The sequence below is a fragment of the Hyaena hyaena genome, unplaced genomic scaffold, assembly GCF_003009895.1.
Source record: "Hyaena hyaena isolate Hyena2069 unplaced genomic scaffold, ASM300989v1 scaffold_449, whole genome shotgun sequence".
Taxonomy (NCBI): Eukaryota; Metazoa; Chordata; class Mammalia; order Carnivora; family Hyaenidae; genus Hyaena; species Hyaena hyaena.
Window position 1 is genome coordinate 875,499 of NW_024081076.1, and position 27,565 is coordinate 903,063.

Here is a 27,565-nt window from a genome sequence, read left to right on the forward strand (position 1 = left end):
GGGAGGGAGACGCTGCCGGAACCTCGGAGACCCGCCCACGCGCCCGGGCCCCCTTAAGGAAGGGGGGCTTTTTCTCAGCCGACAAAAACTAACTCCCCAACTGGGCGAGGCTTCCCACGCGGAAGGCGGAGGGCTGGGCAGATGGAAGAGGACCCGGCCGCTCGGCGGGGATCGCAGGAGGAGGGTTTGGGGAGAGGGGAGGGGGCAGCTGGGGAAGGGCAGCCGTCTCGGGCTTGGGACGACCGGGGGGAATGGGGCCGGCAGGGCCTGTTGGCGGGGCCGGGCGGCCAGGAGGGCCGGGAGGCGGCGGGCCCCGAGGCGGCGGCCGAGCCAGGTCCCGCGGACTCCGGCGGCCGCGGGGGAGAGGGGCAGGCGGGCCGCGAAAGGGCGGACCCCGAAGGCAGGGCGGCGGCGGGTCCTGGGGGCGGGAGGGGCGGAGAGGGGCGGGGAGAGAAGGACCTGAGCTACGGGGAGGGGCGGGCCGGGGAGGAGGCGGAGGCCCTGCGCGCCTCCGAGTCCCGCACGCTCCGGGAAGCGTCCTGGGAGGGCTCCCAGAGACGCCACCGCGAGAGGGAGGAGAAGCGCAGGGCCAAGGGCACCAAGCCGGTCGGGAACAAGAACCCGCTGGAGAAGAAGCCCAACTTGCCGAAGGACTCGAAGCCGGCGGAGACCGAGAAGAACGCCGTCCTCAAGGGGGAGACACGCAAAGCCTGTACCTTGTTGGTGTCAGAGCAGCAGAGACGGCGGCCCACGATCCGATTCAGCCTCTTCCCCAGACCCCGCCGCCCGTCGCAGTGGTCCTCGGTGTGCCACACTTCGGTCAGTGTGATTAACGAGCTGGCGAAGATGGGCGACCCGGACGTCCTGGAGATGGTGCAGGAGGAAGGTAGGAGCCGGCGGCCTCGGTGGCGCGGGGGAGCGCGGGCCTGGGCGCGGGGACCCCGGGGGACGTTGGCGGCCCTGCGGCCTGGATCCCCGGGGACGTTCGCGTGGTGGCGTGCGCTGCGCGAGACAGCTGCAAAATAGAGTCCCTGCGCCGGCGGGTGGCTGCGTGTCGGCGCACTCAATTTCCTCCGCTACTCGCACGAGCCGGGCACCTGTGCCTGGGACCCGCGCGCTTCTGCGGCCCCGTCCTTGCCCCTGTGTGCGCCGCCGAGCGGCTGACTAGCGCAGGGAGGCGAGGCGAGCGCGCTGGCCGCCTGAGCTGGGGCGCTCCGACCTCTGACTCCGACCGAGAGCCGCAGGTTGGGGTGCCTGACGGGGTGGCATGCGTGGGGAGCTGGCCCTGGAGTCCTTTCGCCTCTCTTCATTTGCTGATTACGGACCAAGCTTTGAGATCCCTGTTGATTATGCGAGCGCCAGACCCTAAGATCCATCAGCTCGGGATTCTTGTGCACCTGTGAAACGCTGCTGTTTGACCAGCTTTCATTGAATCCTGAGTTCCGCTGGGGAAATGTCTGTTCATTGTTTGTTAAGGCCGTTGCACAGACTTCTGTTCTGTGGACGTGTTTTGGTACCCACGTATTCCTGAGAATGCACGTGTTTTCCTGGGACTGTCCAGGACTCTCAATGATACTCAGTTCCCTCCGTGACTCTCTGTCTTGTTTGGTATTAGATTGAAACATGGAAACAGTGTTTTTAGGTGATAAGACATCTAAGTAGTCTTATGATTCAGTCTTGAGAGGCACCAAGAAATAAAATGCATTACTGCATCCTCTTCTCTTTTCTTAACAGCTTTATTGAGATGTTCTTTAGATACCATAAGTCCCCCATGGAAAGTGTGCAATTCACTGCTTTTTAGTGTATTTACAGAGTTTTGCAGTCATCACCCTGATGTAATATTAGAACATTTTCATCACCATAAAATAAAAACCTTAGCAGTCCCCCCACCCCACCCCCACTCCCCAGTGCCTACTCTTACCTCTAGGCAGTTAATTACTAATTTATTTACTCTGCAGATATACCTGTTCTGGACACTTCATGTAAACAGACTCCCACAATATGTAGTCTTTGGTAACTGTCTTCAGTTCTCTTACCCTAACGTTTTTGAAGTGCATCTATGTTGTAATTTGCATCCTTCCTTTTTACTGCCACCTAATACTCCATTGTTAAAGATAAATCACATTTTACCCAGTCATCAATTGGTGGACATAGGGGTTGTTGTCACTTTTTCACTACCACGAATAATGCTGCTCTGAACATCCATGTACACATTTTTGTTTGAACACGTTTTCATTTGTCTTGGGTATATCCCTAAGAGTGGAATTACTTGATCATATGCCAGCTTTATATTAAACATTCTGAGAAACTTCCAAGCTGTTTTCCAAGTGTCTATAGCATTTTATGTTGCAACCAACAATATGTAAAGGTTGCAGTGTCTCCACATCCTCTCTAACACTTGTTATTGTCTATCTTTTTTTTATTTATAGCCATCTAGTGGTTGTGAAGTGGTATCTATGTGGTTTTGATTTGCATTTCCCCAGTGATTTCCCAATCAAATATCTTTCCTACTGCTTATTGGCCATTCATATATCTTCTTTTGTGAAATACATATTTAAGTCTTTTGCTCATTTTAAAAGGTAAATTATTTCCTTATTGCATTGTAAGAATTCTTTACATATTCTGTGTATATGACTTGCAAGTATTTTCTCCCATTCTATAAGTTGTCTTTCCCTGTCCTTGATGGTATCACTTAAAGCAATTCCTCCTTTCTTAAATCAAAAAACAATTGAAGATAGAAGGAAATAAGACTACTGAAAACTTTAAGGTTTGCCTAATGGTTCTGCTAAATGATGCAATGAATTTATTTGTTAACGAAAATGATTGGTTCAGTGTACAAAGTGAAATGACTTTAAAGTGTCATTTAAAATTAAATTAAAAGCCCCTTTGTATACTTAATGGTTTCCTTTATTGCTGAGAATTACTTTTCAGTTGTAATTTTAGTAATCTGCAGGTCTTAATAGATTTTTTTTTCCACTTGAAACATTCGGTAATTCTTTATAATCAGTCCTTCTGAAATAAATTTATGAGAAGGTACAGAAATAATATTTTTCATTGAGGGAAGAGAGGAGGAAAAAATGCGGAGTATGTAACTTTCTATGCATAATGAAGAAAAAAATCTACCAATGTGGCATTACAGAGATTGACCATCATTCTCTTTCACATATTAGCAGTGTGATCTAATTTAGTTTCAGGATAATTCTGATTCCTAGAATGTATACTTAAATTAGTATAACTTCAGCCACGAGGTTAGACTTCAGCTTGAGTCCATCTCAGGAAGACTTTAGAACTTTTATCAAACTAATTTGTTTTCCCTTTACTTGGCAAAGACCTTTGTAAATTGTCCTTAGTCCCTCTTACTCTGATTGAAGCTTTGCCTCTGCTTTGGGTGGAGGTAGCAGAAAGGAGATTGATATGGAATACCATGTATCTGATGGTTGAGGGTGATGACCACATCCAGCCCAAGTTCCTGTTTCCGGTTTGTTCATAGATCCAACATCCAAGCAGGGGAGGAGCAGAGCATTGGTGAGAGCAAGGCCTAAGGTACCACTCAGATGACTCTTGGTTTTCTAAATGTTTTTTCAGTATGTCAGTTGTTTTGCTGTGTTGGTTTTACTGCCCATTACTGAGACTTGTGTTATTACTGGAGTTGTATGAAAAGTGCATTAAAACGAGGGCATATTTTTTAAAATATAATTTATTGTCAAATTGACTTACATACAATACCCAGTGTTCATCCCAACAAGTGCCCTCCTCAGTGCCCATCTCCCATTCTCCCTCCCCTCACCCCTGACCCTGTTCACCCTCAGTTTGTTTTCTGTATTTAAGAGTCTCTTGTTGTTTGCCTCCCTCCCTCTAACTATTTTTTCCCCTTTCCTTCCCCCCTGGTCTTCTGTTAAGTTTCTCACGATCCACATATGAGTGAAAACATATGATATCTGTCCTCTTACTGACTTATCTCAATCAGCATAATACCTTCCAGTTCCATCCACATTGCTGCAAATGGCATGATTTCATTTTTTTCTCATTGCCAAGTAGTATCCCATTGTATATATAAACCACATATTCTTTATCCATTCATCAGTTGATGGAGATTTACGCTCTTTCTATAATTTGGCTGTTGTTGGAAGCGCTGCTATAAACACTGGGGTACATGTGCCCCTACGCCTCAGCACTCCTGTATCCCTTGGGTACATTCCTAGCAGTGCTATTGCTGGGTTGTAGGGGAGTTCTATTGTTCATTTTTTGAGGAACCTCCACACTGTTTTCCAGAGCGGCTGCACCAGTTTGCATTCCCACCAACAGTGCAAGAGGGTTCCCATTTCTCCACATCCTCGCCAGCATCTGTAGTTTCCTGATTTGTTCATTATAGCCACTCTGACCGGCGTGAGGTGGTGTCTCAGTGTGGTTTTGATTTGTATTTCCCTGACAATGAGTGACGTTGAATGTCTTTTCATGTGTCTGTTAGCCATCTGGATGTCTTCTTTGGAAGAGTGTCTATTCACGTCTACTGGGGGGCATATTTTTTAATGTTATCAATCCAAGGGATTTTCGGAAGCCATTCTAAATAACTTAAATATATGTTTCTTCCTGGAGTTAAATGACATAGTTATAAAAACTAAAGGGTTGGTTGAGGAGGCTGAAAATGACTGGGTTCCACAGTATCCTTTTTTACGAGCTACTTTCAATTTTGTGTTTTGAAATATAAATGGATTTCTTCAAGTAAATTTACTGATACAGGTAAGCCTGGATCTTGCTTATTAATGTATTTCCTAAATCACCTTTGAAGAGTAAACATGAGAAAGTTAAACGATTGAGTTACATTTAATGAGATTTTTCCCCCCCAGAGAGAATGCTAATGTTCTACCTTTTAGACATAATAGTTAACAAAGTGTTCCTAGGATTTGTTAGGTTTTCTCAATTTATTTTTTTCAAAATTGAACACGTAAGCAGTCTTCTCCAGTTAGCTCTTTTCCCACTATCTAATAATTTTTAAAAAGAAATTGTAAAGGCAAAGCGTATACCAGAATATATAAATAGTTATGTAAACAAACACTGCTAGTAAAATATCAGTGCTGAAGTTGAACTGTTGACTGGTTGACATTGTAAGGAAGTCCTCATTTGAAATATTCATTCCTTAGCTGATTTATGACTCATTCAGCATGGGAAATGACAGTTTAACGGTTTAGCATTGGAAAATTCACTTTCACAGTTGAATGTAAAGTTTCTTGAATGTTTACAACTGCATTAAGCATTGTATTTAACCAAACCACCCTTCCTTTGGGGATGTGAATATTTATTTGATTGCATATATTTTATTTTATGCTGCTGGAAGGGATGAGATGTAAACTGAGACGATCATTTGGTAAATACAAGGGCTATTTTTGGGCTCAGGGTTTGTTGGAGTATATATTCTTAGCAACTTGCTTTCAGTTGAAAACTCACAGCTCAGTCTTTGGGCTGGCTTTACCTTTAGCTCATATTTTATGATTTCCATAGCAATCAGTATTAAACCCTTCCTATCTCTGGTTTCTAGTCCACAGGAAGAGTCTAATCATTTCCATGGGGTTTAGGGGATGCTGGAGGAATGACAAGAAGCTGATTTAGAGTTGTTGGCTTCAAATTTGCCTCCTCAGATATGTTTCTGTTTTGATAGATTTGGTGATTATATGTAGCGATGACAGCCTCATACTCTGTGACTGAGTGTGACAGTTTGTCTACATCTCTGGCATGTGCAAGCATCTGATTGTGTATGTGTGTGTCCGAGAGATAGAGGGAGCTAGTAAGCACTATGTGTGAGGGGGCGCATAGTGTGTAAGGAAATTCATCTTTTTTTTCTAAATCTTCCTGCTTTTAAGAAAACGATACAATTTACAAAGTGTACTCCTTGTTGGGGGTGGGGAGGGAGGGTGTTTACCCTCTCCTGAAGGGTGATATACTTGGCCTTGGGACTCTGAGACGGTCCACTCAGGACTCTATGACAGCAGGTAGGATGCTAACGCAGGAGGCAGATGAGGTTTCAGGCCAGCGCTGAAAGGAGGGGGTCAGAAGTGATACAGTGTGAAAAAGAAGCAATAGTCAGTCGAGGAAGAAAACGGTTGTTAGTTCTAGAGAAAGGAAGCGGCATGTTGAAAGGGAAGAGGGTAAGAAAGAATTAGTAGGGATAGGAGATAGTCCGGAGGAACTATTCTGTCCCTTTTCCACATTCTCAAATAAACATACTGCATCAAACTCTGATAGCAATTTGCAAATGTTCTTTTGAGGAGTTGTTTTATGCTAAACACAGGAAAAATAATTAGGGGAAGGAAGGGTTAGTGCTTACAGTTTTTCCAAAACCAGAATTATAAAATACTCTATAATCCTAGTTTGAGGCGTGCACTTCTTCACCCTGTACTTGGAACACTTCTTCAGCATAATGACCATTTTTGTTCTTAGGAAAATAAAAGCCTCCCCTAAGTCGGCATTCAAGTACCATACATTGAGAGATAAAGTGTGTATTCCTTAGAATCCTATTTTTTATATACTCATTATAAGACTTTGCAAGATTGGTTTGCTTCACATTCAGTATTCCAATGAGAGATGGTGGCAACATTGTGCAGTTTTGAGCTGTACATGTAGACAGTATTCATGGGTAAAATGTTTTGATGATGGTACTGGACTATGTTTTATATTTTTCAAATAATTTTTACTTCTATTTATAGTCTTTTAGATGAGAAAGCCTGCACTCAGAAAAGTTGAGTAATAGAGCTACAGCCATAGTTTGTTAGCTTTCATGCTTCGCTTAAGATAACTATTAACTTTTTTTAACAATTCTTTTTTTAAAAAATGTAATGTTTATTTATCTTTGAGAGAGACAGAGTGCACACAGGGAAGGAGCAGAGAGAGGGAGACACAGACTCCAAAGCAGGCTCCAGGCTCTGAGCTGTGAGCACAGAGCCTGACATAGGGCTTGAACTCATGAACTGCGAGATCAGGACCTGAAGCAAGGTCAGACACTTAACCAACTGAGCCATCCAGGCGCCCCACTATTGCAATTTAAAAAATTTTAACATTTATTTCTGAGAGACTGAGAGACAGAGCACGAGCGGGTGGAGGGCAGAGAGAGATGGAGACACAGAATCGGAAGCAGGTTTCAAGCTCCGAGCTGTCAGCAGGAAACTGTATGCAGGGCTCGAACTCACAAACCGTGAGATCATGACCTGAGCCAAAGTTGGATACCCAACCTACTGAGCCACCCAGGCACCCCACCCACTATTCCAATTTTTAATCGTGGATCCTGTAACAAGAAGATCTGCATACAAAAGAAATTCTTTTGTCTTTATTCTGACACTCTCAAATTTATCTCAAAGAATTAAAGTTTAAAAAAAAATCTAAAGTTTATTTATTTATTTTGAGAGAAAGAGACAGAGAGAGAGAGAATGAGAAAGAGAAAGGCAGAGAGAAAGAGAATCTCAAGCAGGCTCTGTACTGTCAATGTGGAGCCCGATGCAGGGCTCAAACTCATGAACCATGAGATGATAACCCGAGCTGAAACCAAGAATCTGATGCTTAACTGCTTGAGCCCCCCAGGTGTCCCTCAAAGAATTTAAGTTTTGAAAATTAACAACAGAATATATCCTAACAATAATAATATCATCAAACAACTAACATTGACAGACCTCAGTGCTGCATGAAGCATTTACATAAACTCATTTAAATGCTTGCACAAACCTGATGACATAGACATTAATGCCATTTATATGACACTTGAGAGCTTTCAATTTGTCTTATTCTCAGGTTGCAAGGAAGGCTGGGAAGTGTGTTTTTGTTTTGTTTTATTTATTTATTTATTTATTTATTTATTTATTGCTGGAGCACGTTGCTTCACCTAATAATTAGGGTTTTGTTAGTAAAGAGGAAGGAGGAGAAAGGATATTTGAGGACAGCCAGTGGCAGCCTCTCCTGTATTATTTAAAAGAACATTTTTTTAATGTTTTTATTTATTTCTGAGAGAGAGACAGAGAGAGAGAGGTATAGAATCTGAGGCAGGTTCCAGGCTCTGAGCTAGCTGTCAACACAGAGCCCGATGCGGGGATCATGACCTGAGCTGAAGTCAGACGCTTAACTGACTGAGCCACCCAAGTGCCCCAAAACATCACTATTTTTAGAATTATGTTAGAATCTAAATTTAAAAATAGTGACAGTATCAAATGCTAGTGAATATGCAGAGAAACTGTATCTCTCGCACTTTGCCAGTGGGAATGTGAAATGGTATAGCCATCCTGGAAAATAGTTTGGCAATTACTTTTTTTCTTAATTTTTATTATTTTTTTAAAAAAATTTAATGTTTATTTATTCTTTAGAGAGAGAGACAGAGTGTAAGCAGGAGAGGGGCAGAGAGAGAGGGAGCCACAGTATCCGGAGCAGGCTCCAGACTCTGAGTTATCAGCACAGAGCCCAACATGGGGCTCGAACCCACAAACCGTTGAGATCATGACCTGAGCCGAAGTCGGATGCTTAACTGAGTGAGCCACCCTGGCGCCCCCAGCCTCTCTTGTATTAGCCAACCATTAGTAATCTTACTTATTTCATTAAATAGAATCTTCTCAGACTGCTCAAGCCTAGAAGAGTTCTCAGTCTTCTTTGTCCCTCAACTTGCACATCTGAAATTCACAGCAGTTTGTTTTAAATGCTTAGACAGATATCAGTAACGCACTGATGTGCCTTCATACGCACTGCCCCCACTGCAGTCCACACAGCGGCACCTCTCTCCTGCTTCACTGCCGCAGCCTCCTAATGTCTCTTTGCTCCATTCCAGCTTCCTTTTTTTCTAAGCTTTTTTTTTTTAATGTTTATGTATTTTTGAGAGAGAGAGTGAGCGAGCGAGCAAGCGAGCAGGGAAGGGCTAGAAAGAAGGAGGCAGAGGATCCGAAGGAGGCAGATGATCCGAAGCAGGCTGTGTGCAGTGAGCTCAGCCTGATGCTGGGCTTGAACCCATTAACTGCAAGATCTTTTCTTGCTGAAATCAAGAATTGGCCACTTAACCTACTGAGCCACCCAGGTGCCCCCTCCCTGCCCCCCACTGCTTCCTTTTAACCCATTCTTCACTGAGGGACCAGTGCTTTTCATAAAATATAAATAGGACTTAAAACCTTTTTGGACTTGCTGTTTTACTTAGAAAAAAAACCCAGGTATACAAAGTCTTCCATAAACTGTCCCCCACTCCATCCCTCTCCAACATCAGGTCATATCACTCTGCCACTTACCTACTCATCTCTAGCTTGGTCTTAATTTCTTTGAACACCTCAAAACTGTTCCTGCTTTACAGCCTTTATGAATTCTCACATGGTTTGAATGACCTCAACTTTCAGATCTCAGTATATATATTATTTGCCTCAGAGAGATTTTATGATTTCTTCATGTCTAAACTACCCCACCCCCAGCTCTGTATATAGCATTTATCTCAAGTTTTGGTCTGCTTCCACTATAGTACTGTAAACTTCTTAACAATAGAGAATCAACAAATGTTAACCATTATCACATTATTATCATTATATGTTAATCATCAGTATCAAGAACTGCAAAAGGTCTGAGATTTTACTGTACTTGGAAGCTAACAGAATATCCTTTTACAGTTTCATGGATACTGGTAGAAGACATAAAATACATAGATCAAAGACAAAGAACAGTGTATTACTCACAGCATTAACTGTAGCCAGAATGGCTGTATTTGTGCCCATTTCCTGTTGTCACAAATCAATGCAAAGGCGGCCAGAAAATACCTGTGTATGTGGTGGGTTGCAATAACATGAGAGCAATCTGAACTCAAGGAGCTTGAGTCTTTTGTATTGGTCAGCAATTATGCCTTCCATTTGCTCTGGAGGGAGACATTACTCCAATATTCCCAGACTGTGAGCAAACCTGCCTTTTGCTACAAAAGGAGACTCTAAATCTTACAGGGGTGTTTACTCAACCAAGATCCTTGAAAAGATAATCCAGAACAAGGGCAATCAGTGACTCACCTGCAAGATGTACAGAAATGTGAGAGACCAAAGGAGAATTGTCTCCAGACAATAACTACCTTTAGGTATTCATTCCTAAGTAACATATTTTGGTTTTGCATAATTAATTTTATATAAGTGAAGTATTAAATTTCTGTCTGGTTTCTTTTTGGTAAATAATATTCTTTGGAGATTTATCCATTTTTTTAAATATAATTGAAATTCATTTAGCTTTGTTGCTAAATATAACATCTGGCAGAATTATTCCACATTGTATGTATCCATTTTACTGTTTCTGGGTATTTGAGATGATTTGGTTTTCTAGTTATTCGCAGCACTACTTTTATGAACATTCTTATGCATTCCCATAATGCGTGTATTCTGTTGTTTATATGTAAGATAGTACTGCTCAAACTTTTTATTTCAGGACCTCTCTACACTTTAAACAATTAATAAGAACCTCAAGTTAACTTTTATTAATATGAGTTATGGCCAGGGGGAGGAGCCAAGAGGGAGGAACAGCATGGAAGGTTTTTTTCTGTCTCAGGCCCATGAAATACAGCCAGATCAGTGCTGAACCACCCTGCGTACCTAGAAACCTTCTTTGAGGATTAACACAGCAATGTGCACAACCTGAACCACAGAGCTCAGCAGGTACCGGCGCAGAGAGGTGACCTGGGGGAGAAGCCGTGGAGGAAAGGGGGCTGTTTTTGCTTTCGGAGAGAGGGCGGCGAAGCTGGGGAGGGAGTATGGGAAAAGCACCCTCCCCACCACAAAAGCAGCTGGAGAGAAAGTGGAAAAGTGGAAACAGCCGCAGGGACTGAACTGAAAAGGGAGAGGGGAGAAAGGAGAGGGATTAAAGTCCATTAAGACTCTGAAACGGGTAGCGCAGTCTGAAACTCCGCAGTTGGGTACCTGGCGGTGCTCCGCGGGGAAGGGCGAATCTCCAGGAGCAGAGTGAAGTCCGGGGTCCTCGGGCCACACAGGGAGAGGCGGTTCCCCTGCTGGGAAGGCAGCGGATAGAGCTGCGGCAGCCTCCCGGTCCCAGGAGACCCCAGAGAACAACCGCGAAGCCGGGTGCCACGTGCGTGCTGTGATGTTCCTTAATCCCTGAAACGCTGCTGCTAACACGAACCCGAAAACTTTTTTTCTGGGGCGGGCTGGCACCCAGCCGCAGTCTCTGGGCATCGGCAGCAGCTCAGTCCCTCGAATGTTCCTGGGTGCAGCCGGCACCGGCCATTGCTCGGTGAGACCCCCCCCAGGGGCTCTGAGCGGGTCAAAGCCGCAGTCCCTCAGAAGTGAGGGGTCGGGAAACACAGCTGTGTCTGAGGTAACTCTCAGGAGGGAGGTGTCGCCTGGCAACCTGAAGGCATGGTCACGGATGATATAAAAGCCGGGAGTGGACGGAAGCCAGAGACAAAGGACGGGTTCACGATTTCTGATCAGGGAGAGTACAGAGATCTGATCCTAGAGACTGGGTAGCTCCGTGACGCCATTTTCACTCTTCCCGCGCATGCGCATACACTTGTACAAGCGCCCCAACAATCCCTCAGTAAGCTAAGCAGCACCGCCTAGTGGAGAACGGAGCCATTACACTAAGCACCACCCAGCTGGGCCAAACTCCCTCTTCAGGAACACCACACTTCTCCCACCTTGTTTTAAGGACTGTAAAGTGCTTCATAGGTTGACTTCTAGGGGAAAACAATGTAATTAATATCAATCACATTTCAGGCTGTTCATGGTTCATTTTTCAATTTTCTTTTTTTTTCTTGAATACAGAAAGGGAAAATTATTTTTATTTTCAACTTTTATTAAAAATACTTTATTTTTTTCTACTAAATTTTTTTACCTTTTTGTAAATTTTTCAATTTCTATTTTACTTCATCACTTCATTTTATTCTATGTCATTATATTCATTTTCTCAAAATTTCAAATGTTTTCCTTTTGTTTTTTTCTTACTTTCTTCTTGTTTTTCTTTTTTCTCTAATCAGTCAAGCTCCTTTCAATAACCAGACCAAAACACACCTAGGATCTAGCACCATTTATTTGAATTGTGTGTGTGTGTGTCTTGTTTTTAATTATTTTAATTTTAATTTTTTACCTTATTAATTCTTTTTCTTCCTTAAAATGTTAGTATATGTGCTGCCAAAGCGAGCACATTTTCTTCCTTAAAATGATGAAACGAATGAATTCACCCCAAAAGAAAGAGAAGTAAGAAAAGACAGCCAGGGACTTAATCAATACAGATACAAGCAGATGTCTGATCCAGAATTTAGAATCATGGTAATAAGAATACTAGCTGCGTTGAGAATAGATTAGAATCCCTTTCTGTGGAGATAGAATAAATAAAAGCTAGTCAGGATGAAATAAAAATGCCATAACTGAGCTGCAATCTCTAATGGATGCCACGGTGGCAAGGATTGATGAGGCAGAACAGAGAATTAGCAATATAGAAGACAAACTTTTGGAGAATAATGAAGCAGAGGAAAAAGAGAATAAAGAAAAAGAGCATGATTTAAGAATAAGAGAAATCAGTGACTCATTAAAAAGGAACAACATCAGAATCATAGGGGCCCCAAAAGATGGAGAGAGAGAAAAAGGAGTAAAAGGGTTATGTGAGAAAATCATAGGGGAAAACTTTCCTAACCTGGGAAAAGACACAGACATCCAAATACAGGAAGCACAGAGGATTCCAAGATTCAACAAAACCCGACAATCAACAGGGCATATCATAGTCAAATTCATAAAATCTTCCGACAAGGAAAGAATCATGAAAGCAACAAGGGAAAAAAGTCCTTAACCTAAAGGGAGGATAGATCAGGTTTGCAGCAGACCTATCCACTGTTTAGTGGATAAACAAAAATGTTTAATTTTTGATAGAGACAGAGAGACAGAGCATGAGTGGGGGAAAGGCAGGCGTGTGCGCGCACACACACATACACACACACACAGAATCTGAAACAGGCCGAACGCTCCGAGCTGTCAGCACAGAGCCTGGCATGGGCTTGAACTCACAAACTGTGAAGTCATGACCTGGGCTGAAGTCGGGTGCTTAAGCGACTGAGCCTCCCAGGAGCCCCAAGAATTCTTTATCCAGCAAGGCTGTCATTCAAAGTAGAAAGAGAGATTACAAGTTTCTGAGACAAACAAAAATTAAGTGGTTTTGTGACCACTAAACCAGTCCTGCAAGAAATTTTAAGAGGGACTCTCTGAGGGGAGAAAAGATGGGGGAAAGAAAAAGGCCAAAAGCAACAAAGACTAGAAAAGACCAGGGAACACCACCAGACTCCAACTGTATACGTAACATAATGGCAATAAATTAATATCTTTCAGTCCTTACTCTACATGTCAGTAGACTCAATGCTCCAATCAAAAGACATAGGGTAACAATGGATAAGGAAACAAGATCCATCTATATGCTGATTACAAGAGACCCACTTTAGGCCTAAGGACACCTTCAGATTAAAAGTAAGGGGATGAAGAACCATCTATCATGCTAATGATCAACAAACGAAAGCCAGAGTAGCCGTGTTTATGTCAGACAATGTAGACCTTAAAATAAAAACTATAATGAGAGATGAAGAAGGGTATTATATCATAATTAAGGGGTCTATCCACCAAGAAGACCTAACAATTGTATACATTTATGCTCCAAATGTGTAGTAGCACCCAAATATATAAATCAGTTAATCACAAACATAAACTCAATAATAATACTCTAATTGTAGGGGATATCAACACCTCTCTTACAGCAATGGACAGCTCATCTAAACAGAAAGTCAGCAAGGAAACAATGGCTTTGAATGACACACTGGACCAGATGGACTTAACAGATATATTCAGAGCATTTCATCCTAAAGCAACAGAATATACCTTCTTCTCCAGTGCACATGGAACGTTCTCCTGAATAGACCACATACTGGGACACATCCCTCAATAAATACAAAAAGACTGAGATCATACCATGCATATTTTCAGACCATAATCCTATGACCTTTGAAATCAACCACAAGAAAAAATTTGGAAAGGTAACAAATATTTGGAGGCTGAAGAACATCGTACCAAAAAATGAATGAGCTAACCAAGAAGTTAAAGAGGAAATTAAAAGGTACATGGAAGCCAATGAAGATGATAACACCACATCCCAAAACCCCTGGGATGCGGCAAAGGCCGTCATAAGAAGGAAGAATATAGCAATCCAGACCTTCCTAAAGATGGAAGAAAGGTCTCAGATATACAACCTTACACCTCAAAGAGTTGGGAAAAGAACAGCAAATAAAACCCCAAATCTGCAGAAGACAGGAAATAATAAAGATTAGAGCAGAAATCAATGCTATTGAAACCAGAAAAACAGTAGAACAGATCAATGAAACCAGAAGCTTGTTCTTTGAAAGAATAACAAAATTGATAAACCACCAGCCGGTTTGATCAAAAAGAAAAGGGAAACGACTGAAATGAATAAAAGTAAGAATGAAAGAGGAGAGATCACAGCCAACACAGCAGAAGTAAGAGACTCTGATTAGTAATTATATGCCAATAAAATAGGCAGTCTGGAAGAAATGGACAAATTCCTAGAAACATGTAAACTATCAAAACAGAAACAGGAAGAAATAGAAAATTTGAACAGACCCATAACCAGTAAAGAAATCGAATAGGTAATCAAAAATCTCTTAAAAAACGAGTCTAGAGCCAGATGGCTTTCCAGGGGAATTCTACCAAACATTTAAGGAAGAGTTAACACAACACCTACTCTCTTGAAGCTGTTCCAAAAAATAGAAATGGAAGGAAAACTTCCAAACTTTCTATGAAGCCAGCATTACCTTGATTCCAAAACCAGACAAAGACCCCACTAAAAAGAAGAACTATACCAATTTCTCTGACGAACATGGATGCAAAAATCCTCAATAAGATATTAGCCAACTGGAACCAACAATACATTAAAAAAATCATTAACCACGGCCAAGTGGAATTTATACCTGGGATGCAGGGCTGGTTCAGTATCTGCAAAACAATCAATGTGATCTGTTACATCAATAGAAGAAAGGACAAGAACTACATGATCCTCTCAATAGATGCAGAAAAAGCATTTGACGAAATACAGCATCCTTTCTTGATAAAAACCCTGAAGATCATAAAAGCCATATATGAAAGACCCAATGCTGATACTATCCTCAATGGGGAAAAACTGAGAGCTTTCCCCCTAAGGTCAGAAACAAGTCATGGATGTTCACTCTAGCCAATGTTATTCAATATATTATTGGAAGTCTTAGCCTCAGCAATCAGACAAACACAAAGAAATAAAGGCATCCAGATCAGCCAGGAGGAGGTGAAACTTTCACTCTTCACAGATGACATGGTACTGTCTATGGAAAACCAAAAAATTCCAGCAAAAAACTGTTAGAACTGATCCATGATATTAGCAATGTCACAGGATATTAAACCAATGCACAGAAATTGTTTACATTCCTATACATCAACACTGAAACAAGAGAAAGAGAAATCAAGGAATCAATCCCATTTACAATTGCACCAAATGCATAAAATACCTAGGAATAAATAACCACAGAGGTGAAAAATCTGTACACTGAAAACTATAGAAAGATTATGAAAGAAATTGAAGAAGACACAAAAAAATGGAAAAATATTCCATGCTCATGGATAGGAAGAACAAATATTGTTAAAATGTCAGTACTATCCAAAGCAATCTACATATTCAATGCAATCCCTATCAAAATAACACCAGCATTCTTCACAGAGCTAGAACTAAAATGTGTATGTAACCAGAAAAGACCCCAAATAGCCAAAGCAATCTTGAAAAAGAAAACCAAAGCAGGAGGCATCACAATCCTGGACTTCAAGCTGTATTACAAAGCTGCAGTCAGCAAGACAGTATGGTACTGGCACAAGAACAGACACTCAGATCAATGATTTTCAGAAGAGAGAACCGAGAAATGGACCCACAAACATATGACCAACTAATCTTTGACAAAGCAGCAAAGAATATTCAGTGGAATAATGACAGTCTCTTCGGCAAGTGGTGCTGGGAAAACTGGACAGCAGCATGTAGAAAAATGAATTTGGACCACTTTCTTACACCATGTACAAAATTAAACTCAAAATGGATGAAAGACCTAAATGTAAGACAGGAAGCCATCAAAATTCTCGAGGAGAAAGCAGGCCAGGACCTCTTTGACCCTAGCCACAGCAACTTCTTACTCAACACGTCTCCAGAGGCAAGGGAAACAAAAGCAAAAGTGAACTACTGGGACCTCATCAAAATAAAAAGCTTCAACACAGGGAAGGAGACAATCAGCAAAACTAAAAGGCAACTGATGGAATGGGAGACAAATGATTTGCAAATGACATATCAGATAAAGGGTTAGTATCCAAAATCTATAGAGAACTTATCAAACTAAACACCCAAAAAACAAATAATCCAGTGAAGAAATGGGCTAAAGACATGAACAGACACTTTTCCAAAGACATCCAGATGGCCAACAGACACATGAAGTGATACTCAATGTCACTCATCATCAGGGAAATACAAATCAAAAACATAATGAGATACCACCTCACACCTGTCAGAATGGTCAACATTAACAACTCAGGCAACAACAGATGTTGGTGAGGATGTGGAGAAAGATCTCTTTTGCACTGCTGGTGGGAATGCAAACTCGTTTAGCCACTCTATTTTTTAAAAATGTTTTATTTATTTCTGAGAGAGAGGGAGAGGCAGCATGAGCGGGGAGGGCCAGAGAGAGAGAGGGAGACACAGAATCAGAAGCAGGCTCCAGGCTCTGAGCTAGCTATCAGCACAGAGCCCGATGCAGGGCTCGAACCCATGACCTGCAAGATCATGACCTGAGCTGAAGTTGGACACTTAACCATCTGAGCCAGCCAGGCACCCCTAGCCACTCTTGAAAACAGTATGGCAGTTCCTCTAAAAGTTAAAAATAGAACTACTCTACAACCCAGCAATTGTACTACCAGGTATTTATCCAAGGGATACAGGTATGCTGTTTTGAAAGGATGCATGCACCCCAGTGTTTATAGCAGCACTATCAACAATAACCAAAGTATGTAAAGAGCCCAGATGTCCATCAATGGATGAATAGATAAAGAAGATGTGGTATATATGTACAATGGAGTATTACTTGACAATCGAAAAGAATGAAATCTTGCCATTTACAATTATGTGGAGGGAAATAGATGGTATTATGCTAAGTGAAATTAGTCAGTCAGAGAAAGACAAATATCATATGGCTTCACTTATCTAAGGCCTTTAAGATACAAAACAGATGAAGGTATGGGAAGGGAAGCAAAACTAATATAAACAGGGAGGAGGACAAAAGCATAAAAGACTCTTAAATACGGAGAACAAACAGAGGGTTACTTGAGGAGGTGTGGGAGGGGGCATGGGCTAAATGGGTGAGGGGCATTAAGGAATATACTCCTGAAATCATTGTTGCACTATATACTAACTAACTTGGATGTAAATTAAAATAATAAATGAAATAAAAATTATTAAAAAATTAATTATGGCTATTGTTATTTACCAAGGATAGTCACTTTTACCCTTCTACTAAAAATAATACTGTGAGTTGCAGCCAAGCCGCTCGGGCAAGAAAAAGAAATAAAAAGCATCCACATTGGAAGAGGAGAATTAAATATCTTTGTTCACAGATATGATCTTTTATGTAGGAAAACCTTTGAAGTCCACTAAAAAATTGTTAGAACTTATAAATGTATTCATAAAAGTAGAATACAAAGTCAGTACACAAAATTCAGTTGCATTTTTGCACACTGACAGTGAGCAATCTGAAAAGGAAATTGAGAAAATAATTCTGTTCTGTGTCTCTAGAGTAAGAGACATATCTAGCAAAAGGTTGCTACGGCTAATGTCAAGGAAGTTAACTTCCTGAGTTCTCTTCTAGGATTTTTATGATTTCAGGTCTCCCATTCAGGTCTTTATCCCAGGAGTGCACTTATCGTGATAAGCACTGAGTGATGTATGGAACTGTTGAATTACTATATTGTACACTTGAAACTAATATAACATTGTATGTTAACTAACTGGAATTAAGATTAAAAACTTAAAAATAAAGACTAAGATATTTAAGAATTAGCCAAGAATGTGAAAGACTTGTACAATTAAAACTACAAAACATTGCTGAAAAAATTTTAAAAAGAAAGCATTTATTTATTTATTTTTGTTTTATTTTATTTTATTTTTTTACAAATAGTTTATTGTCAAATTAGTTTCCACATAACACCCAGTGCTCATCCCCACAAGTGCCCTCCTCCATGCCCATCCCCCCTCCCCCCCACATCCATCAGTCCTCAGTTTTTGTCAGCATTCAAGAGTCTCTCATGGTTTGCCTCTCTCCCTTTCCCCCACCATTTCCCCCCTTTTTCTCCCCCTTATTCTTCAGTTAAGTTCCTCCTAATCCTCCTATACGTGCAAACATATGATATTTGTCCTTCTCTGCCTGACTTATTTCGCTCAGCATAACACCCTCAAGGTCCATCCATGTTGCTACACGTGGTCAGATTTCATTGTTTCTCAATGCCATGTAGTGTTCCATGGTATAGATAAACCACATCTTCTTGATCCATTCGTCAGTTGATAGACACTTAGGCTAAAAAGAAAGCATTTAAATGAAAACATACCCCATGTTCATAGATTGGAAGACTTAATATTGTTAAGATGCCCATACTACCCAAAGCGATCTATAGATTCAGTGCAATCTCTTATCAAAATTCCAATGATGTTTTTGGCAGAAGTAAAAAAAAAAAAAAATCTGTCCTAAAATTCATATGAACCCTTGAGGCACTGCTGAATAGACATTCAGTCTTAAAACAGAAGAACAAAGCTGGAGGACTTACACTTCCTGATTTCAAAACTTATTACAAAGCTGCAGTAATTGAAGCAGTGGAGTACTGGAATGAAGACAGATATACAGACCAATGGAATAGAATAGAGTCCAAAAGTAAACCCTCATATATATGGTCAACTGACTACTTTATAAGGGCACCAAGACCAAGTGGGGGAAAGGACAGTCTTTTCAACAAACGGTGCTGGGAAATTTGGATACCCACATGCCAAAAGAATGAAATTAGTCCCTTACCTTCCACCATATACAAAAATTAACTAAAAATGGATCAAAGGCCTAAATGTAAGACCAGAAACTATCAATTTCTTAGAAGAATACCCAGAGCAACAGGTTCATGATACTGGATTTGGCAGTGGTTTCTTGGCTATGACACCAAATGCACATGCAAAAAAAGAAAAATAGACAAAATGACCTCATGAGTATTAAAAAAAAAAAAAAGAGCATCTGGGTGCCTGGGTGGCTCAGTCGGTTAAGCGACTGACTTTGGCTCAGGTCATGATCTCACAGTTTGTGAGTTCGAGCCTCGCATCAGGCTCTGTGCTGACAGCAGAGCCTGGAGCCTGCTTTGGATTCTGTGTCTCCTTCTCTCTCTCTCTCTCTGCTCCTCCCCCACTTGTGCTCTATCTTTCTCTGTCTCTCAAAATTAAATAAATGTCAAAAAAATGCATCAAAAGAAAATATTAACAGAGTAAAAGGGCAAACCACAGAATAAGAGAAAATGATTCCAAATCATATATGTGATCCAGAATATATAGAGAACTCTCAAACTCAACAACAACAAAAAAATCTAATTAAAAAAATGGGCAAGGGACTTGGATAGACATTTGTCTAAGACAATATAAAAATGGCCAATAAGACATGAAAAGATGTTCAACAGCATAATCATTAAGGAAATGCAAATCAAAACTAAAATGAGATACTACCTCAAACTCATTAAAATGGTTACTGTCAAAAAAAACCTCCAAATAGCAAGAGTTGGTGAGGATGCGGAGTAATTAGAATCCTTGTGCACTGTTGGTGAGAACGTATAATGGTATAGCTGCTGTGGAAAACAATATGGCAGTGCCTCAGAAAATTAAAAATAGACTTGTCAGATGGTCCAGCAATTCCACATTTAGGTATATAGCCCAAACAGTTGAAAGGAGGATCTTGAAGAGATATTTTTAGAGCCATATTAATAGCAGCATAATTCAAAATAGCTAAAATGTGAAAATAATCCAGGTGTTCATTAACAGATGAATGGGTAAATAAAATGTGGTATACACATACAATAGAATATTATGCAGCCTTAAAAAGAAGGACATATAGTACAATATTGATGAACCTGGAAGACATTATGCTATGTGAAATAAGCCACCCACACAATGACAAATACTGTATGATTCCACTTATATGAGGGACACAGAAGAATCAAAATCATAGAGACAGAAGGTAGAATGGTGGTCACCTGAGACTGGAGGAGAGGAGAATGAGGAGTTATTATTAATGAGTATTGTGTTTCAGTTTTACAAGACATAAGAGTTCTGGAGATATATGGTGGTGATGTTGCTCAATATTATGACTATATTTAAATCCTTTGAACTGTATACTTAAAAATGGTTAGGATGGTAAAGTTTATGTTATGTGTATTTTACCACAATAAAAAAATGGGCAAAGAACAGCAAGAAAGAAAGAAAGAAAGAAAGAAAGAAAGAAAGAAGCAGAAAAAGGAAGGAAAAGCAAAAGCTATATGAATGGTAGGTTTATATTTTCTGTATTTTAAGAATATGTTCTAACATTTCCTAAAATTACAATTACTGTGGAAGGCCCTTTATTTCACTCCCACTGTGATTTTCTCCAAAGAAATGTTTTTATATGGGAAGTTTTTGACTTGAGAAATATTTCTCAGGGTTTTTCCACATTGGAGTCACTGAAGAAAATGAATCTTCTACATTTAACTTTCTGTAGTGTCAGAAACTTATTTGTAGATGTATTTTAGTCCAAATGACTCAACAGTAGCTATCACGAAGATACCTGTGTGTGAGGAAAGTAATTTGGCCTATTTAGAACTGGTAGTGGCTGTTAGTGCTTTCCTTGCAGACAGTTTGGTTCAATTCCAGGAAAACATGCTGACAGAATATTAAATCTCACACAGTGAAAACTAAGACGTAACCATGGACATCCCTGTGGGATGTCTTCCTCTATGCGGTTTTTTGGCTATGGATTAATAACTGCATTTGTCAGGGTTAATTTTATTTCTTAGTGAGTGAGATTATATCCTACACATCAGTATTTGCTTTTCCCCTAGATTATAGACCGTTTTTGGTGCTGACTTCTATTGGCAGCTATTTTGAACAACTTTGCTCCAGGAAGGTCTGGATGTCTCCTTCCCATATTTTTCCTTTGAACTTTTTGGTTTAATTTTAGAATTTCTATTTTGTGCTCACACAGACTGTTAACCTATTCTGATCAGTTGGCCATTCTAACATGTTTTTTTTTTTCTTTCTGTCTTATTTAATTTAGAGAGAATATCCAATAGAGAAGCAGAATATATTTTTGGAATGAATGAGGTAAGTTAAATGTATATATATTATCTTCTTATAAGTCAGGACAAAAAATCAAGACAAAGTTGGAAATGTACTTTGTATGAATACTTAACATCTTTGTACTTCAGTTATTTACTTATACTACATTAACTTTATTATGTCCTCTAGTGTATTTGCATTTTTGGTAAAGAAAGCAAATTCCATGTTTCATGCAGATATTCTATCTTGGTATTTATAATAAGGGAGCAAATAGAAGTATGGATTTGTTTTGATGCTCCCTGTGAACAAACTCAGATATGCTAAGTCTCTCTGTGCAAGAGAATAGTAATTGGGCTCAAAACTTTGCTAGAGGATAATGCAGGGAGGATATGGGACAGCTTTTTATGTTGCTGTTACTCGTATGTGATGAATGCTTATTCGTTCCAGTGACTCAACTCAAATTAACTAAATATATTAAATGAAATAATAAATAATAAAATGAAATACAACTTATAAAAATAAAAAATTATTAAAAAATTTTATAAAAAAACCTAAAGCCCTTATTTTATTTATATAAACTTGTAAAAAGGTCCTACAATTTTAGATTTCTTTATATATAGAGTATAAGCATTCTAAAGGTATTTTGGATCAAATAATCTTTCTGCTAGGCTCTACACTACTCACAGAGGTAGATTTCCTTGAAACGGGATATGGGTGACCAGCCGGACAGAAAAAAGTTTCTTTAAAATTATTTTTTTTTATGAATGACCAAAATTCCAACCCTGGGAAAACAAGCCACCAGAATAGGTTGGCTGTTGCTAGTTAGCTGCATAGACTGGCTGGGTAAGCTCATTGCTGAAGATTCCCAAAAGTTCTGGGGTTCCTTTAAAATCAGTGACCAAAATGCTGAGAGAAATAGAATATGAGAACCAAGGGGACCATGAAAATCATTCAGTCCAGTGATTTTTACAATGCAATTTGCAGACCGCCTGAATAACATTTATATTAAAAATTTCTTAAAAATGCAGACTCCTGGACCCAACCTTACACAATTAATCATATTGTTGGGGAATAAGGTTATGGAGTCATGATTTAGAAGTAACACCCCAGGTGATTTTTATTGCTACTAAAGTTTGAAAACCACTGTCATAAACAGAATCTCCACAACTAGAATGATGTAATGTGGTGCAGGGAGTAGGTTTATTAAATGAGTAAGTGAAGATGTTAAAAATAACATGAAAAATTAAAGTTTGTATGTCTTTGGAGTGGGCTGAAGAAAGTTATTGTGTGAGACTGATTCAATTTAAATGATAATACATACGTTGTCATTTTCATTTGTTCACATTGATATAATAGTAATATACTCCTCACAGATCTCTATATATATTGCTCAAGTTAACTTCCATTACAGTTCATATTCTGAGCATTTTATATTTATATATATTCTAAACTTTTATAAGAGAAAAACAATTTCATCAAGTCATATTTGTTCTAGTCCCTAACCCTTTGCACATTTTTTAATGTTATTTATTTTTGAGAGAAAGAGAGAGAGAGAGCATAGGGGAGGAGCAGAGAGCAAGGGAGACACAGAATCCAAAGCAGGCTCCAGGCTCTGAGCTGTCAGCACAGAGCCCCATGTGGGGCTCAAACTCATGAACCTGGGCTGAATCCAGACGCTTAACACTTAACCGACTGAGCCACCCAGGAGCCCTTCCCTTTGTACTTTTAAAGAGCAGTATTGTTTACTTGCATTCAACCTTGGATAGGTCTTCATTGGATACAATTTTGCTTAAATTTTTAAGGGTTTACATTTGGCTTGCCACACTGAGAAATGTATCCAATTAAATTTAAGCCACAGTATTTAGAAATACCATATGTCGGGACACCTGGGTGGCTCAGTCAGTTAAGCATCCGACTTTGGCTCAGGTCTGATCTCACTGTTTGTGAGTTGGAGCCCCACATCGGGCTCTGTGCTAACAGCTTGGAGCCTGGAGCCTGCTTCAGAATTTGTCTCCCTGTCTCTCTGACCCTCTTACCACTCATACTCTGTCTCTGTCTCTGTCTCTGTCTCTCTCTCAAAAATGAATAAACATTAAAAAAATAGAAATACTATATGTCTCAATTTTTAGCTCTTTTTTTATATAAGCTTTACTTTTGTTGGGAAAGCAACAAGTGAAAGGGGAATTGATTCAATTTTAGGAGAATAGCACTTTTTTACCAACCTGCCCTTTACACTCAACCTAAAGTCCTGTCCAGCATACCTTTTTTCACATAAAACACTTTGGAATAAAAACAGCATTTCTCTGCAGCATACTTGAAGAATGCCTAGTAAATTTTGGAATTATTAAATGGGTATGTTATTGAATTAATCAGTTCAAAAGTGACTGTAGCTTTTGCTTCCAGAAAGATGGAGCAGACACAACTTTCTGTGTTCTTCTTCTAAATACTACTAAAAACCCTGGACATTATATATAAAACAGACTGGACATTATATATAAAATATTATATATAAAAAAGAATACTTTGAAAGTTAGAGAGAAGAAGAAAACTGTCTAGTGACCTCAGGACCCAAGGAACAACACTGAACTTAATTACCTAGGTTTTCTGTTCACTTTATATATTACAGACTGGGTGCAGGAGAGGCATGGTCTCTCTACCATTTCTTGCAAAAGAGCTTGAGTGAGGAGACTAGACTTTAACCTCCATCTGGTGGTAACAAGATGCCCCAACTCCTCTAGAGTTTGTGCCAAAGAATTCTGAATGGGAAGCCAGGACTTTCATCTCCATTGGATGCTAATGTGTCCCTCCTCACCATCCTCTGTGTGATGTCAGTGTAGACCATGTAAGCAGTGTAGACTTCTACTCTCATCGGTAGTAACAAGGTGCCCAACCCTCTCCTGCAGTGTTGGTATCAGAGGTAACCCGAGGAGAGCCAAGAGTTTCACCACTGTCTAGAAGTAGAGAAGCCACCCCATACCACTCCCTGCCCTGGTACCAGTGAAGGCCATGTGAGGAACAAGAGAAGGCATGCCCTGACTAGCTAGCTTGAGATCAGTGAAGGTCTAACAATAACTTTGAACTCCAGCCACATTGATGAGAAATGCTTCTACCACCTTACCACTCCCTCATGTCCATGGAGGCTGAGTGGGGAACCTGGACTTCTGCCTGCATCAGAGAGTGAGGCTTCAGTCCCCCTTCACCCACCAGAGTGGTGTCAGAGGAACTTAATAAAACATGACATTTCAATAAAGTCTAGACTCATAACATAGTACTCTGAAGTCCAGATTTCTGGAGAAAAATCACATGTAATACAAGGAACCAGAAGGATATCAATTTGAATGAGGAAAGACAGATAGCAATGCTTAGCTGACACAGATGCTAGAATTCTTAGCTAAGGATTATAAAGCAACGATGATAAAAATGCTTCAGGGAGTATTTGTGAACATTCTTTGAACAAATAAAAAAATAGAAAGTCTCGGTAAAAAAAAAAAAAAAAAATTTAAAAAAGAAAAAAAAAGAAAATTTAAAAAAAAAAAAAAAAAAAAAAAAAAAAAAAAAAAAAAAAAACCTCAACAGCAAACTGGAAAGGATAAAAGAAAGGATCACTGAATTTGGAGATACAGATTCAAGAAGCTGAGGGAACCACAAAAATGAAAAAAAATACAAAGAAATTCACACCAATTCACAAAACTAAATACAAGAGAAAGAAAATATTGAAAGTAATGAGAGGGAAACAATACCCTTAATTGTGGGGGGAACAATAAATAAAATGACAGCAGATTTCTTATCAGAAACCATGGAGGCTGAAAGAACTGGTAAACATGTTTTTTCAAGTGCTGAAGAAGAAGAAGAAAGGAAGGAAGGAAGGAAGGAAGGAAGGAAGGAAAAGAAAGAAAGAAAGAAAGAAAGAAAGAAAGAAAGAAAGAAAGAAAGAAAGAAAGAAAGAAAGAAATTGATGATATGAATAGTCCCATTATTATTAAGGAAATCAAATGAGTAGCTTAAAAACTTACTCTTCCAAAGAAATCTCTAGGCCCAAGTGGTTTCACTGGAGAATTCTACCAAATGTTTAAAGAATAATTAACATGAGTTTTGTACAATCTCTTCCAGAAAATGAAGAGGAGTGAACACTTCCCAATTCATTTTAGAGGCTTGCATTAGCCTGGTACTAAACCACACAAAAATAATACCCAAAAAAGAAAACTACAGGCTAATATTTTTCATGATCATAAACACAAAAATCCTTAGTAAAATACTAGCAATAGAATATGAAAAGAATTTAATGCTCTCACCAAGTGAAGTAAGTATATCTAATGATGGAAGGCTCATTTATTGTACAAAAATCAGTCAATGTATCTCATCATATTAATGGCTAAAGAATAAAAATCAGAAGATTTTATCTATTTTTTCAGAAAAAAACATTTATTATTTTATACAAACACACATATCTATCTGTATCTATATCATCTATCTATCTATCTATCTCTATATCTCAGAAAACCAGGAATAGAGAGGAACTTCCTTACTTGAAAAAGAACATCAATAAAACATCAACATCATATTAAGTAATAAAAGACTGAATCTTTCCCACTAGGATCAAAAGCATAGCAAGAATGTCTTCATTTATTCCTCCTATTAAACATAGTACTGGAAATTCTTGCAGTAAGGTACGAAAGTAAAAGGCAGATGGATAAGAAAGGAATAAATAAAACTCCGCCAGGTGACTTGGTGGTCATTTCTATTTAGGAAAATACCAAGAAATCTATAAAACAAGCAAAAAAAAAAAAAACAAAACCCTCCAAAACCCAAAATGAAACCAAACCAAACCAAACCAAAACAGAAAAACCACCAAGACTGTCCTAAAACTAAGAAACAAATTTCATACAGAAATCAATTTCATTTCTATATATGAGCTGTGAACATGTGGAAGCCCAAATAAGTATATAGGTTAATGCAGTTACTATCAAAGTCTCAGCAAGACTTTTTGTAGACATAGACAAAAGTGTTCTAAAATTTTATGAAAATGCAAAGTAGAGGAGGAGATAAAACAGCTTTGAAAAATGAAAATGGAATGAATCACTCTACCCAATTTGAAAGACTTTTTTTTTAGCTACAGCTTAATCAATATATTGTGGTACTTGCAGAGGTCAGCATGTAGATTAATGAAGGAGAATGGAAACTGTAGGAATAGTCCCACACAAGCACACCCAAATGATTTTGGACAAATGTGTAAAAACAACTCAACAGAGGAAGAATATCTTTTCAGCAAATGGTGCTGGAGCATTTGGATATCCATAGGCAAAATAGACTTCCTCACACCTTATACAAAAATTAATTCAACGTTGATCATACAGTTAAATGTAAACTAAAACTTAAAAATTATTTTAAATGTTTATTTTTAAGAGAGAGAGTGAGAGAGAGAGAGAGGGAGGGAGAGAGAGAGAAAGAGAATGAGAGAATCTGACGCAGGCTCCAGGCTCTGAGCTGTCAGCACAGAGGCCGATGCAGGGCTAAAACTCACAAACCGCAATTATGACCTGAGCTAAAGTCAGACGTTTAACCAACTGAGCCACCCAGGCATCCAAAACTATAAAGCTTTTTGAAGAAAAAAAATAGAAAATTTTTGGAAAGTAGGTCTCAATGAAGATTTCTTAGACAGGACACAAAAGCTTGATACATGAAAGAAAAATTGATAAATTGGATTCTTTCAAATTTAAGAACTTTTATTCTTTGAAAGCGCCTGTTAACAGGAGCAGACAAGCTATAGACCTGGAAAAAATATTTGCACATCAGTTCATGTGGTTTTATAAAGAAACAGCAAAACCCAATACTAAAAAACAACCAAACCAAATGGGTAAAATACATGATGGTGTATTTCCCTAAAGAGGATATGGATGGCAGATAAATACATGAAAAGATGTTCAGTATCACTAACAATTAGGGAAATTGCAAAATAAGACCAAAGGGAGGTACCACTGTATGCCTATTAGAACAGTTAAAATGGAAAATCATGACAATACTAAGTACGGGTGAGAATGTGGAGAAAATGGATCTCTCATACATTGCTGGTGGGGATGTAAAATGGGGCAGTCATGCTTGGAAACTGTGGGGAAGTTTCTTAAAAACTAAGCATACAGTTACCCTGTGACTCCATAATCACACTCTTGGGCATTTATCCCACAGGAAT

General features: G+C 39.4%; 1 protein-coding gene across 1 annotated transcript in view; it reads left to right on the plus strand.

Annotated features, from left to right (window-relative positions):
• The first annotated feature begins 2,819 nt into the window (after positions 1 to 2,819).
• Positions 2,820 to 27,565, plus strand: part of ANO5 (anoctamin 5) — a 102,317-nt gene continuing 77,571 nt past the window's right edge. Inside the window, exons 1-3 of the mRNA XM_039253280.1 lie at positions 2,820 to 2,833; positions 3,443 to 3,525; positions 21,377 to 21,423. Of these exons, the coding sequence (XP_039109211.1) occupies positions 2,820 to 2,833; positions 3,443 to 3,525; positions 21,377 to 21,423 (144 nt within the window). The remainder of the gene's footprint in view (positions 2,834 to 3,442; positions 3,526 to 21,376; positions 21,424 to 27,565) is intronic.